Genomic DNA, 15,965 nt, shown 5'->3' with positions numbered 1-15,965 from the left:
ATTTTACATCCTCAGACAGTTTTACATTTATTTAGCTTCATCCATCTGTCCGTCAACTCTGAGCTGGATCTTTGTCACTGCTGCAGAAAACATTCCCTCAGCATGATTTTGCCATCATTATGTTTCACCATAGTGTTCATGGGAGCAGGGTTAGCTGTCTTTTTTCCCTCTAAATATAGAGTTTGTCCCTTAGACCAGGAATTTCCAAGTCCAGGACTCCAGAGCTGCTATCCTTGCAACTTTTAGATGCATGGTGTTGAAGAATTTTGTTTTGTTGTTTTTTTGCCACTATTCCATTAAGGCCAAACTTGCAAAAAGTACAAAATATCATTGTTCTGTCGAGAAACTGTCACTTCAGATGGATAGTGTTAGATTTCATAGCGCTGTGTCATTTTTAAATGATGGACTCAAATGGCGCTCCATGGGATGATTAAAGCTTGAGATACTTTCTAAGAACCTAACTCTGCATTAAACTTCTTCACAACTTCCCCCCTGATCCCTCGGCTGTTCTCCTGGCCTTTATGATGCTTTTTGTTAACTTATTATCTCCAATAAACATTTCAAGCCTCTACAGAGAAACTGGATTCATGATGAGATTAAATCCAACAAAAATGAATCCCATTTACTTATAAAAAGACTTTTAAAGGCTATTATTTGGGCAGGTTTTATTTGGAGGAATTAATTGTTTCAGACTTTTTTTGAAAACTCTGGTCACTTAAAAAAACCTCCTAAAAAGACTCTGCATTGAAGTTTATAAGGTGACAGAAAGTGAAATTCTTAAAGGAGTCTGAAAATGTCTGCAATCCCTGTAGTTTAATTGTTTCTCTGGGTTTTGTTACTGCTCAGCCACCATATAGAGCAGCTTTTAATGAGCATACCCACCAATATAAATGACAGGATTAGCTGTGGCTGCTTTGAAAATACATAATTTTCCTTTACTGCTCTGTGTTTCATGTTTTCTTTGCTTACATGTCGTCACCGCTTAGTTTGTGCTGGTTAGATGGAAGCGAATATTTCTTTTTGATCTAAAAAAAAAAGGAAAACCCAGACACATCAGCATGCTGCCATCCAGTACTGCAGTGTTACCACAGGGAGGCAGCAGGAGTCTGTGTAATCAGTATTACCTCATGAGGCCTGCTGGCTCTGATTAGACGTTTTGGCTTCGCCTGCCTCTCAGAGCCCAGGACTGTGTCTGCGGGTCTGAAGCTATGTAGATTTGGGTCTGTGGGACCATGTAAGCAAAGGCAGCGGAGGGGGGTGACTGGCTGTAAATCAGGTCTAATTTGTTAGCTGTCAGCACAACAATCTGTGATTCGGGGAGGGGGACTGGCCACGGCCCCGAGCCAAGAGCAAGGCTGGCTTTGAACAAGGGAGGAGATATTCTGCCACTCATGTGGAGTTTCTTGGGGAGGCAGCCAGACTGGAGGAGACTGTAACATTAGAAAATTAGTTCCAGAGGGAAATCTGCTTCTTCTAGACCCCTTTTTCTGTGGACTGCAGCCATAATGTAACAGGGCTGTCTCAACATGGAGGTGGGGGGAAGACTGAGAATGAGCATATGCTGAAGTGATGAGGAAGTGTGAGGTGGTTTTTAAGACTAAATTTATCCCCACAAATGAATGTAGAAATATCTAACATGCGTGGATTAAGACAGGACTTCCTGGTCCTGTGTGTTTTCTTCAAACTTGTAGCACCTTGGAGTATTTCCTGCGCTGTAAAATGGGACCTTATTTAGATCAGACAGCTGTTCCTGGTCGTCACCGTCAGGCTGGATCTCATCCAACTCCATCCAGCTCAGGAATCTCCACCGTAGCTTTAGACTTTCACACTGAGAAGTTATTCTTTTGAAAGAAGTGTATGAATGTAAAGCTCGAAAGTTCAGTTAAGGCGAAACGTCTCTCATCCAAGAAACTTCCTCAGTTCTTACTGATGATGGGGAAGACTGAGACTAAATGTGAACTAAGAATACATTTTCCATGAACCTAAACATGGATATTTACTTGCATGCAATGTTATCAGCCTATTTTTGTATATATGAGCAGATACTATCTGATGCATGCCAGTTTGTTCTTTGTTCAGCTTTATCTGTTATTTTCTTCCTAAGTGTGCAGAGCTGGAACAGAGTGTGCTGATAATCCTCAAATGTTTTTGTTCAACCCTCTCATCACACTGTACATTCAAACCTGCTCTTATCTTATGGTTTATAGTTGAAACGTTGTCTACACAGTGATGTACTTTTTAACAGTTGTTTTATTGGGATTCTATGTTATCGACCAAGACAAGGTGGTGGAAAATTGAAGGAAAATTGATTGCAGTTTTTAATGCTTTTACAAATAATGGAAGAACTGTGGCGTGCATTCATACCCTACCCCTGAATACAGCCCAGTCCAGCCAGCAGCATTCAGACATTAAATAGTTCACACGTTTGAATTTTTTTTCTTAGCATAAATCCACTATTGCATGAAAGACAAAAGAAATCTTGTTTGTTTCCTGCATAAAATTATGCAAACCGTTGAGGGACATGGTAAACGCCAATCTGAAAAGCAAAACACCATGATGGGGCAGAAAAACTGACACTAACACCATGGTGATGGAAACATTATACTGTGGGAAAGTTTTCCTGCAATAGACTCCAGTAAGATGCTCAGATGGGTGGAGCTAAATATAACTCAGTCCAGTAAGAAATTCTGTCAGAGACGGTAATTGACTTGAGAGACTGGACGCTGAACATACCACCAAAGCAAGATTCTGTAACAAGACATGAAAATTGATTTGCACATAGTCTCTCCATCAAACCTTATTGGCACTGTGAACTTTCCCAAAGAGAAAGATGATCAAATTTCACTCCAGATTTCCAAAACTGATTTAGAGATTCCCCGAAGAGATATGTTTACTTGTTGGACGGAGTATATGCACATCATGCTTTTTTAGATTTATATGATAAAAAAAAAGCTCTTTTAAACATATTTATCCTTATCCTTCTAAGCTGGAATATAAAAGATACAAAATTCCCAATAAAATATGTTACATTATTAGGTTTAAAGAGACAAAGTGTTCATAAGTGTAATAGGAAGGATTACTTTAGCCAGGATTTTCTATTCAAACTTTGATAAACTACCGCTAAGACTAATGTGGTCTCTGCTCTTTGTATGGGTCTCTTATCTTTGTATGATGCAATAAAAAAAAAAACACTTAGCATGTATCTGAACTGCTATGAAGAATAAAAAAAATGCATGGCTCAGTTAGAAATCACCATTTAAATCATTTTATCCTACATTTCAAACTTTATCATTTTAAAGCAGGGAGTAAACAAACCTTTTCTTACTTGAGTTTAAATCCCTCTACCACATACATCAGCGTTTTTAGAATCTGACACAACAGGCTTATTTTATCACTTTAATGACCCAGACTCTGTTATTTATTATGCTTGTTAAGTTATAGCTATTTATAATGTGCATTATATTTTAGTTTGACTCAATGACAATAACAATCCAATATATCTTAAAAAGATCCATCGTCATCATTTGTGCTCATTAGGACCATGATAAAAATATAATAAAGTTTGAAAAAATGCATAATACTAGTTTTAATTTTTGCTTTTGTTTCTGTTTTGATTGTAACGTCTTTCTGTCTTTCTGTTATTTATACATAAATAATTATTGGAACTTTGTATTTTTTTTTTACTATAACTTTACAGGCCGAGTTAACCTTATTAATGTACCCAATGCTTATTCATGGCAGCATTTATTTAAGAAGCTTTTTATGTTTTATGTAATTTCCTCTGGAAAAATAATCAGAATTTCATCTCTGATGTAATTTGACCCATGAGGGACATATTTAAACTCCCCACATTGCTGATAGTGAAAATATTTGGCTTGCTACCTAGCAGCATTATATTTATGACAGTTAAACACAGTTAAACTGTTTAAATGTGGGAAGATTGTCACTGATGCTTGTATTTCCCCTCAGAGATGGATCCCAACCATCCAGTCCTCGCTGCTCCACAGATTAGAGCTGGTCCCCCTGGACCAGCTGGTCCTGTCGGCCCCTCGGGTAGGAACCAGAGCCGTTCTCTGTATAAATATTGTCTGAAAAGAGGCCTCAGAACAATATGCATGTGTATCATATGTCCTGTATAAGTCCAGCTCCTGGTTGAGTATAAGATTACAAAAACATGGTGTCAGAGCTGCATGGTTTATATCCATCAAGCAAATAAGTCATAGTTGTGAATTTGCAAAGCAGCCTAGTGAGTCAACAGCATGTGTTTGCTGTTTAAGCTGTGCATAAATTATGCATCACAGTCTGGGTAAAATTTCATCTCGGTGTAAAGGAGGATGTTTATCACAGAATCACAATAAACATATTCAGTCTGGTTTATCCTAATAGTGTCATTTGACAGCAAATATCACTTCAGATTACTATTCAGTAGCTCTGTTGATTTAATCTTAATCTAAGCACATAAAGAGTCAGATTCAGAATAAAATACATCAATTCCAGTTCTCATCTTATTACAATAAAAATAATTTACTGTTTGCTGTTAAAATAATAACCAGTCCATCCCAAGTATGTGGGGATGGTGGAGAGGAAGCACACCTATTAAACAGTGAGGAACTTCCTTCAGAACCAGACTGTGCTACTACTGCATAGGGAGTGTTTTCCATTAGATACGTTGTATAGAAGCACTGAACCATGAATACTCTCTGTGAGAGCAAAGGCAAAGAGAGGGAGAAATGGTTAATGACCCCAATAACTCTTAGTTATTTTTCTGAGGGTAAAAACACACAGTTTAAGTCAACCAGTGGCGCCGGCTGCTCATTTGAATCCAAATATCATGTATTGCATTAAAAAATGTTGAAACACATAAAACACATCTTCACAGCGGGTGGAAATAGCTGTTGAGAAGTGCTCTGAAATGATAAAACTCCAGAAACCGCAGCAAGACTTCGGCACAAGATGACTGTTCTGACAGATTGATCACTTTTTCCTCTCTTGTCTGAGTTGCATGAGGAAAACCTGTCAGTTCTTTTAGCCTGCTCTGCCAATCAGGATTGAGCAGCCAGCTTCATGACCCGCCCCTGCTCCACAGACCCCAATAGTGGCTTAGCCTCACTGGAAGTGACGTATTTTTGTATGTTATCTAATCAGGGATCTGCTTTCTCACTGGTTGCTTCAAAGCGCTGAGGCACAATCCTCAACAGGGATTTCTTATAGAGGCTGACCAGCAGCATCCTGCTGCTCCAGAGCTTGAGGGAGATTGTGTCGTAGAACTGAACAGCTGATCAATGTGCAACATACTCATCAATTTAGTCACATTTTAGCAGATATTTAATGAAGTTTATTGACTGCATTTATGAGGTTTGACAATACATATTTGACTAATTATTATCATTATTATTATTACGAAATTTACAGAGGAGGTTTAGCCGCCCGAGTATTTAATGAGAACTAGAAAACGATGTCAACAATAGCTTCACCAGCCCTTTTGTCCAAGAAAGAGACGCGGTTAAACCAATCATCACTGAGCCAGACGTATCTGCTATGGAAAGATAAACAAGGAGTTGGTTGAGGATGTTATGAAACATTGTTATTAGTGTTAAATTGAAACACTAACTCCTGATGGCATTTATGAATGATTGCCTTCTCTCTGGTTTCTGTATGACACCACAGGGCCCCCTGGAGAAAGGGGACCAGCAGGGATACCAGGTCTTCCAGGACAGATGGTAGGCCTTTCTTATATGCTCATAAGCGTTGATGGAACTAAATCATGTTTATTAACAATCACTCTTTTTTTCCCCTGATACCAGGGTAGGGAAGGTGTCCCAGGCAGACTGGGAAATCCTGGACCTAAAGGAGATCCAGGGGAAAGGGTAAAAATAACCCTCGTTATTGGATTATCAGGCTGTCTGAACATATTTCATACTTATCAAGAGTCTGAATGCTTTCTGTGTTATAAATGACCCTGTCTTGCACTCTTGGACGTATCAAAGGGGAACCAGCTTTTCTTCAAAGACTCTCTCCATCCCGTGACTAATCCTGTTCTCCCTCTCATCCACATACAGACCTCACATATCAGAGCAGCCATGTTAGGTCCTCTCTGTAGTCAGGTCTCCAGTGGGTTCTCTGTCTTTAAACATGATCCCTTTTCTCTTCATGTGTGATTTGAGTTTGGGGAAGTAGTGAAGAAGCAGATTAGCTTGCGGGGATAAAGAATTCAATTTTTAGAAATGTGATTGACTCTGATATTATTGCTCTTATAGGGGCCCCCCGGTGCCAGAGGCGAGCAGGGCCTACCTGTGAGTTTATGGTTAATGTGAATTGTAAACCTTAAATCTCCAACTTGTAGAGATAACATGACTTTTTTTCACTCATAGGGATCACTGGGGCAAAAGGGAGAGCCTGGGTCGGGCTTGAGTGAGGTAAGAGACATTACAGGGCAGGTCTCTCTGTTTTGTTTTGTTTTTTTATAACCGGTCACAATAAAGAGGATGGTGTCATTCAGGGGGAAGCAGTGCAGCAGCTCCGAGAAGCCCTGAAGATTCTGGCAGAGAGGGTCCTGATCCTGGAGCACATGATTGGGATTCACGGTGAGGAGGAACTAAGTCGACAACTCTTGAAACTTTAAGTCAGTTCCAAGCGGGAGGTTACTTTCCTGACATTGATCCATATTGATATAATAGTTTAATAATTTACAATCCAATTATATTGATGCAAAATGAAAACATTTATCCTCATTATGGACTTTACTATACGCTAGCTTCAGCGTGCTGTGTTTTTTTATTTTAAATGCTTGGGTAAAGATTTATACACAATCATATAGATTAGAGATGACATGTAAATTGAATTAAAACCACCAAAGTGAACGGGGGCTGCACGGTGCTGTAGTTTGTAGCACTGTTGCCTTGCAGCAACCAGGTCGGGGGCTCTTTCTGCATGGTGTTTGCTTCTTCTCCTGTTCATGCATGATTTTGCTCCAGTACTCTGCCTTCCTCCCACAGTTAAAATACAGGACTGTTAGGTGAATAGGTATCTCTAAATTTCTAAAGGTTTTATGCAGAACCTACCAGCTGCTTTCATTGAACGTTCACAGCATTTTGCTTTCTCATAACTTACTAGAGCTTTTCTCTGCCACTTGCCTGAGGGTTTTTATATTTTTTTAATGACCAGGCACTTTTATTGAAATTAGTTAATGTCTCAGAACTTATCAGATAACCAATTCTGGTCAAGTAATTGCAAAGGGCTTGAAACTACCTGGTAAGTATCTATGTTTATGTTTTAATATTGGTTGTATTATGTAGTGCTAGCGGTAGTTCGGTAATTCATTTTTATAGTCATGAGTGCCTTTTTTATTGGACTATATCAGACTTTATTGGTCAGCTATAAAACCTACCAGCATCAAATACGCTCATATTATTTGGTTGTTTGAGTGAATTAACAGTTTGATAAGATATTATGGGTACTGGGGGGTAGTGGGGAGCATGGTTGCCTCCAGCCAGAAGGTTGTGGGTTATATGCTCACTGGAGATCTTATGTAAATTATGAGGTTAGATCTAGAGGTTGCTCATTTGCAATTGAGTGTGAGTCAGTGCTTGCATAGATCTTTGTGTCTGACTGGCTCTCTGATCATTTGAGGCAGACACCAGCAAAGACTTACAGAAGACTGAGTGGGTATAAAGAATGGATGAATGCAATAAACCGTATTTTTTCTAGGCCATTGTTCTAGAATCATGTCTATGGTGAAAACTCAAAGCGTTTCTGCAGAGGGTCAAACTGTTGTTGCAAGGCAGAGGAAGAGATCTTGGTCGTTGACTGTTATGTTCTGTCTTCTGTAACTTTGCACAGAGAACTCTGAGGGATCTGGATTCGACAGCCTTTCAGACCCGCTGAGTTTCTTTGGCCTGAAGACAAAGCGTCGTCAACCCATTCAAAGCTTTCCTCAGATTTCAGAGCTGAACGGGCAGAGAAGGCTCCCTCTATAATGTTACTGTGTCATTTTTCATTTGTTTGAACGATTGTAAGCAAATATTGCCATTTCTTTTTATAACTGGAGGTACTTTATTTTTTTTTGCTAAGCTGTTCCTCACATCGCTGTTCGTCAGATTGATACATGTTTTCGTTTCTCTTTGACAGGAATAAGCCCTGGTTTAAAACTTCTTTGTAGACGAGAGATGTTGAACATTTCCTCCTCATTCAATGATTTATTAACCTTTATCACCCTGCTGCTGTCATACACAGAATAATGTCCTAAATTAAGATGGAGGTTCTGGTTTGTTTCCTTCATCAGATAAAAGACTGATCTGTAAATGTATCCCTTTTCCTGGGGCTTATGTTGCAAAGCTTTGCATTCTTGAAAGTTGAACACAGCTTTTTTTTTTTTCAGGGTTCTATAAATATATATATTTTTATCTCTTTTGTGTTGTATTTTAGTCTGTGGTAATGATATTGTAAAGCCTTCCAAAGACATCAGTGTGATGTAAAGTAGAGCAAACATCTGGAAGTCAGAGGAAAGTCAGATTTTCAGGCCAAAACCTCGACTCGGCCCCGATGCACCTGGAAGCTGATAGAGCTGTAAACTTGACAGGATTACTTTGACTTGTTTAATAAACTGCCTCAGAAATTTTTGTTCAGACTGATGTGATTTATTGTACGATTCGACTCTGAGAGACCCAGCCGTAGGTTTCTGAATAAAACCCATATGGTGTCTGGGACTATCTTTGTTTTCTCCATTACAGAGTTCATGCAGGGGAATCCTTTAGGGGCTTTTAAGCAAACATGCTTTCTTTTCTGCCAGAAGCCCCAGAGAGGATCAATACGGTTCTCCTGTGTTTGGTAATATGAAAGTTGAGAGCTCTGGAGACAGCACGGTTAAAAACAGATCAAAACATCCAAGCCTAAACTATAAAGAGATGAGTGTGAAAATAGTTTTTGGCAGAATCTAATTCAGGGTTTGGTATTTTAGCAATTTGAAACACTAAGGTTTTAGTGCTCTATAAAAAAACAACCACATAAGAACATAAGAAATCAAAGCCCAAGCATCTACACCACTCACACTTTTTAGTGGCAATTTTTAGCTCCTTATGATCCTTAAAAATTGTTACAATAAAGGAAAGGGAGAAATAACCGTTATGGTTTATTTTACCGTCGTTATTTAAAGGATGATAGTCAATCTGCCTTTCCACAAAAGGATGATATAGAAAAAAAAAGGCACTTTTGGCTGTTGGTGTCATGTTGATTTGGGTTTGTAAAAGAATGAAGGAATCAATTTAAGTACCAAAATGTAACCTTGTGTAATCCCCAGGCTCTAGGTGTGTCTGGCCATTGTCGTCATGGTTACTTAGGTCAGATTCACCAGGATAGATCAGTTTATCCAGTAGAGGAAACAAAGGAGCTACCGCACGTTCAGGAAGTAGTGGAGTTATGCAAAGAGCCCCTTAAATCAAAACCGCATTAAAATACTTTGCGCCACTATTATACATGTGGGAAAGGGGGGGGGGGGGGGCGGACAGGCGGACACAAACTTACCTCTGGATAAATTCAAGTGTACATGCAGCCTCTTCTTGATATTGTAGATTAAAGATGTAGTACACTGAAAACAGTGCAGCAAGCCCTGTCAAAAAGGTTGGTTGAATGCCCTCACATACAACATGGCTCTCGAGACTGATCATCCAGTGCCCATCAGTCACATGGTCTTTGCCACCTGAAAAATAAAATAAAAAAATTATAACAAGTATTGTGACTTCTACAAATTACCTTTACCATTATTTCTAAAACAACATTGTCCAAACATGTCAATATTTGTAAATATGAATCATCAAAAAATAACTAAGTAACAATGAAAACGGATTACTTTAATCATTTACCTTCTTATCTAAGAGATATATCAAATAATGTTATGCTAGCTTACTTATTACAGCATGACAGATTAACTAAGCTAACTTTCAAACAGCTACAGTCTGCATAAAAATGACAACTGTATGACAACATCATCTGACAAATAAATTATGCTCCAACTTACCTTAGGATTCTGTTTAAAGAGAGCCTCCTTGCCGTTGAATCTAACATCATTCCCAAAATGCAATGCAACTCACAGTATATTACAGTATTTTATTAAAAACAGTAATAATTGCCCAGAATGCATTGTTTTTCACGGTGCAGTACCGTTTTCAATAGAAACAATATGATACTGTTCAGTTTTGGCCGTTTTTATACAGCAATTTGTTACAGTGTGGGTAAGAAATATAAAAAGTAGTGCTGTCAATCGATTAAATTTTTTAATCGCGATTAATCGCATCAATGCCTGAGTTAACTCGCGATTAATCGCATTTTAATCGCACATTTTTTTCCTGATTGAAAATCATTTAAATACTCTCGATGACATACAAAAAAATACATACAGGCTAGGTTTGTGCCAATGTTCTTTTTTTTAAATGAAAACAGGTCACAGATACTGATTTATGCCATAGAAACATATGGCAAGAAGATGGGGAGGCATGTAGCAAAAAATAACAAATATGTAGCCAAAAAAAAGGCCCTGAAAACAGGCTGATGTAAAAGACAGTCTTTACAGTTAATACAGTCTTTTGAACAAAGACAAGCATTTTACCCTACTGCTATAAAATTTAGTAGAGTTAACATTAGATGTTAATTAACCAAGATAATAATGAACAATTTTCAATCAATACATCAAAATCAATAGACCGACATCACTAGATGAAGGTAGTCTATGCTCTAGAAAGTTACTTTTCAGCCTCTTAACAAAAATGAGAACACACACACATCCACTCACCCACACACAGACACACCCACCCACACACACGATACCGACCTGTTGCGTACACAGACGGCAAGAGTGCTGCTACGAGATTCCATTTCACCTCAGTAATCTGTTTTCTCAGCGAATTTCAGGTTGCTACTAGTTACCAGACACTCAACTTGTTGGTTGGTGGTGGGGCTTAAAGAAAAGGCACTAGCGTCACCCAGTGTATGAGCGTCTTTTTCCCTTGAGGAGGTCCGCTCTCGAAGCCTATGAGAAATGCATAGACTGGGGGAAAATAGCCCCGCCTTCCCGCAGGCTGCAGCGGGATGTACTTGGAAAATTGTACCATAAAACCACATAGCGTTAATCTCACGTTAAAAAAATTATCGCCTTTAAAATGGCCTCGCGTTAACGCGTTAATAACGCGATAATTTTGACAGCACTAATAAAAAGCATTTTTAGAGCTGAAATTCTGTCATAATTTATGCTTTTTTTTTAAATTGCAGTTACCTTATTAAAAAATATGGTTAAAAAAGTTTTATATATTTATTTAATTCAAAATATTACTGCATATATCTTCGAAATCAACGTTTGATAGCTGTTCGTTAGCATATCTCTTTATAGTTAACATATCTCTTTATAGCCTATTGTTTCTAGTTTGAGTAAATACCCTCAAATATCTTCCTTAAATCCATCAAAGCTGGAAATTTCAATTTCAAAATTCTTCAATATAATTTTTATTTGCTATTTTTTGCATTGTTAAATACAAAAGAAGCACTAAAAGATATGATATTAGAATGTTCTGTGCATAGAGAACAACGACCACCGCCTCGCTTTACACCACAGATTCACAATTAAACGGTAGAGACAAGCATGAACACTCTGCAGCCTCATTTATTTTGCTCTTGCTGAGTTCATCAGGGAGGGCAACAAACATTATAGCTTTAAATCACCCTTTTTGTTTTCTTCTGTCAGATTTCTGGAGCAGGATCACAGCTTTTACAAAAACAGAGTTGACTTTTTGCTGTTCAATTAGCTCCTGAGAACAGAGAGATAAGCGTGTTTATGAGTCGTCTTCACACTCCTCTCTGGACTCTTTATGAATTCTTTCATCTGTATTTCAGTCTCCCTTCTCATGTGCTCCCTCCCCCCCACCTCCTCCTCCGCACTCTTATTTTTCCTGTCTACTGAACAGAGACGTGTTGATTTGAGGCCCCCGCTTGCGTGGCCACAAGGGAACAAGTCTCTGGTGGTTTTGATCGGCTGCAAGATCAGACATGTCCATCGTTCCCCGGCGTGCACTCCAGTGACTGATCATGCAACATGGTGCGGGGCAGAGACAACCAAACGATGCACACCCACTCATGTTCCCTGTATTAATCATACAAGCATGGACACACATACAGGGTGCAGAGCTGGGCCTTTGTTGTCTCCATGTGTTGGCTCTGCTCTCAGTGGGATGGCTTGTTTGCCGGACACTAGGGAGAGAAAGTGAGATGGTGTGTGTGATTTCCCTCTCTTTCTTGCCCCATTTTTTTTTTTTTTTTTGACAGTAAGATGGATGATTGCAATCACAGGAGCCATCAGTGAGACAGAGCTGAGGTCTACAGGGCAGGGAGACACAGCCATGGGAAACCAGCCGTCAGATTAATGCACCGCGCTGCCATGGGAACAATGCACTGTTTATTTGTCAGGGGGGGTTGTTGTTTCATATGCATTTTCTTCTCCCTTTTCCCCTGCCACACACGCTCACCCAGCCCTCCTTCGCTCTTTCTCTCTGTGGCCTTTTCATGTACACAACATGAAAGCCTGCTCGTAAAACATGGGTAGGGGCCTTGCTTAAAAAGGAGACAGAGAAAGAGATTGTTTATGTTTTAAAGCACAGTAAGCCTACTGTAAGTCAATATGTCCCTGCAAACCAGTGCAAATATGTCAGATTTCATAGTGATTACACTGGTGCCTTTGATCTCCTCGGAGAATAGGCGGCAGACTGCTTTGCTGCAGAGTGAACGGATGTTTTTAAGAGAAACATCTGTTGCTCTACACACGGGATTACCACGTCTGTAGCCGGGGGCCATCAAGGTTATGAATGGCACTGTGGCTGTCATGGGGGGTCTGAACAGAGGTTTGTAATAAGCTGTGACTATTTGTTTAAGTTGCTTTAAGCCAAATGAATTTGCATTTGATTTGGGTTTTCATGAGCACTCAATTTTAAATCTGCATTGCCTCTCCTGTAATTCAGACACCATAAAGTTTTCCTCATTTTGTTTTTGGTTTAATTAAGCTTTTTTTCTGTAATAGATCAATAAACCCAAAGAGTTCATATTTAATTAATAGTAAAATGATACATGTGTTCCCACCCCCCATCATAAACCGTTGGTCTGCAGCCTATCATATCCAGAGAGCCATTTTGTCCTTAGTCAAAGTAATTTTTCAATGCAACAAAACCTATTATGTTTGTGAAATAACATCTGTATCCATCTTAAACAGCTAAAAGCAATTTTGTATTTTTAGCTTTTAGAATAAGGAAAAACATAAAATCATTCATAAAGCCAAAGCAAGGGTTTTCTTCTGATGCAAAAACATGATGATATAACACATAATTTCCAAGCTAATTTGAAGAAAAATGGCTTTAGAAACATATTTCTTCTGCTTTTGATGTCCTTATGTTTGGAAAATTCAAGACAAATATTCTTTATAAAAACCCCTAAAGGTTCTAAGAGTGGTATTTATCATTGTAGTATAGTTAGTTCTTTATATAATTTTTAGCCCCTCAGAGCCATTGCAGAGGGTCTGGAGCTGCAGGTTGCAGACCCCTGTTCTAAACAATCCAAGCCAACAACCCTTATGGCAGAATGACATCACCGTCCACCTTAACAGGGAGGCTTTAATTGCAGATGCCTCCAAGCATCCAGTGGAAGATCTGGAGGAGCAGCGGATTTCTAAAGCTCAGGTGGGTGAGTCTGTTAACAGAACAACATATTTGCTATGCTGTCTGTGAATCTAGGCTTTATGTAAGATTTACAAAAAGAAATCTGTGTAAAGTCTTATTGAAGCTTTGCTACCAGAAGGTGCTCTGCATGTGAAATGGCATTTATGAATCCGACACTTTGCATTATGCACATTGGCAGCATAATTCTTTGGAGATGCTGCTCAACGTCGATTGAAGATGTGTGAAGCTAAATACAGAGAAACCCTGGAAGAAAAGGTAAAAGAGACACCTACTGTGTAAAGGACGTTCATTCCTTTGTTAAAAATGTAAAATGTGTGATTTCTTCTTCCACCACACAGAAAAAGCATAGTACACTACTTTCTGAGGGGTATGGATCCACTGTGAAGAAAATGAAAACATTTTAAGTAGGACTAATTTCACAGTGCATGTATTTATTTCACCTTAAATGACTAACTAGCACCGTACATCACCTTATGCTCTCCTAACATGTGACATGAGGTGAAGTTTTATTCTTCAGGCGAGTGAAACATTCTCTTTTAATCCATATTCCCCCTGCCTTTTTTTTTTACATTTACTTCCTCTTTAAGTATAAAGATTTGTCCTTCTTCTTCCTAGAGCAAATTTAAACTGTCAAAAAACTTCTACAAAGTAAGTTTTCTAGATAAAGCATGGGTATAACTTGGAGTGTTCAGCTGAGCAGAAATGACTGCAGGCTACATTAACCTTGACCCAGGTAAAATTCAGTGTCACTAATCTTAAATTGTGTTGGGCTTTTAGTAAACTGTCTATATTTCAGTGAGGTATAACTGTAGATTTAAAATTAATGGTTGCTGATGGAGGGCTGGCTAGGGATTGGATGAAGCAGGCCAAAGATTAGATTCTGAAGCAAAGTCGATACCAGGAGACCAAACAATAAACTACTTAAATATCAAATATCTAACCGGAGTTATGCCAGCATCTTATGCAACACATTGAGGGACATTTATCCAAATATTAATGCAGGTGTTGGTTGGATTACAACACAATCAAATTTTGGCACCTTATTCTTGTTTATAAAAATGTATTGAATAACCCAACTTATTATGATATTCAAGCTCAAAATGAATGTGTCTAAAGTTCTGATTTGATAGAGTAGAGATCCAAATATATATTAATACTGGAACCATGGCTCATCAATGCTCTTTAAACCTGTAATCATATATGCCAAAGTCTCAAGTGGTCCCATTTTACACATTCAATGTAAAATCATTTAAGAGACATTTTTTAATTATATTTACCTGCAATAAACATGCAAAATGTTAAACAGACAAAATAGTAAAATTTATGTAAAAAAAAAAAAGCATCTGTAGATTCCAGGGATATCCTGATTGCAGATTTCTTCCCACCAAGTACGAGTACTGGCATTTTAGTCCTGGTCAATACTTAATAACTGTATAAGTGCTAAATACAAGCTTTGTCAAAGTAAAAAGTTGTGATCTTATTCTCTAAAAGACTAATACTTATACCTTGGATCTAGGACAGCTTGGTTGCACTGGAAGGGCCTTTTTCCATAAGGGACGGCCTCTTGACAGCTCCAGTGAGGGTCAATTTAATTGCTTTGATACTTTGTCAAATATAGAAATGGTATGAGTTTAGTACTGGGTTTTTTTTACAAGTGCAAGTACTTCACACCGGTATTGGCCTGGTATTGGTGCGTCTCAAGTAGATACAAAATATAAAATGTCTTACCGGTACATGTTTGCTGCATCAGAGGGAAGATATAACATTTCTTTCATTTATGACTAAGGATTTCTTTTTCCGTGTGTCTGGTTTAGAAGGGAACCAGAAGTAGCATGTACTGTACTTAAGTGGCTTTTTCTGTATCTGTAGTTCACTTAAGCATTTATCATTCTGAAGACTTTTTCCTCTGCAACAGACTTGCGACCTGTGGAGGATGTACCCGGCCTCTCGGCCAACAGACTGCCTGAGATGGACTCTGGCCCCACCGTGCCCCTGACGAAATAATTTGGAGATGATGACTTGATGGATGGACTCTTTACTTTTACTCCCTAGATTTGAACACAAATATCTCAACCTTGCAGCCATAATTTCTCTAAACTGGCTGAATACTTCTATACTTATTGATAATGACAACGTGACATAACAGATGAAATAACACATAGAGTAGCTGTCCAGTTGGAGCTAAATTAGTTCGTAGAAAAACACTGTTAGGGTCACAGATGAAGACAGGGCCTGAGAAACACTACTGATAATGGATCA

General features: G+C 38.6%; 1 protein-coding gene across 1 annotated transcript in view; it reads left to right on the top strand.

The window, feature by feature from the left end:
- The window catches only part of LOC119797347 (collagen alpha-1(XXVI) chain), a 34,277-nt gene extending 25,574 nt beyond the window's left edge, over positions 1-8,703 (top strand). Inside the window, exons 9-15 of the mRNA XM_038306394.1 lie at positions 3,970-4,053; positions 5,668-5,720; positions 5,805-5,867; positions 6,258-6,293; positions 6,372-6,416; positions 6,500-6,584; positions 7,840-8,703. Of these exons, the coding sequence (XP_038162322.1) occupies positions 3,970-4,053; positions 5,668-5,720; positions 5,805-5,867; positions 6,258-6,293; positions 6,372-6,416; positions 6,500-6,584; positions 7,840-7,976 (503 nt within the window). The 3' untranslated portion in view covers positions 7,977-8,703. The remainder of the gene's footprint in view (positions 1-3,969; positions 4,054-5,667; positions 5,721-5,804; positions 5,868-6,257; positions 6,294-6,371; positions 6,417-6,499; positions 6,585-7,839) is intronic.
- The last annotated feature ends 7,262 nt before the right edge of the window (positions 8,704-15,965 follow it).

Source organism: Cyprinodon tularosa, unplaced genomic scaffold (assembly GCF_016077235.1).
Source record: "Cyprinodon tularosa strain WSP-4 unplaced genomic scaffold, ASM1607723v1 ctg58, whole genome shotgun sequence".
NCBI classification, from domain to species: domain Eukaryota; kingdom Metazoa; phylum Chordata; class Actinopteri; order Cyprinodontiformes; family Cyprinodontidae; genus Cyprinodon; species Cyprinodon tularosa.
This window is presented reverse-complemented; position numbering and strand designations above follow the sequence as displayed.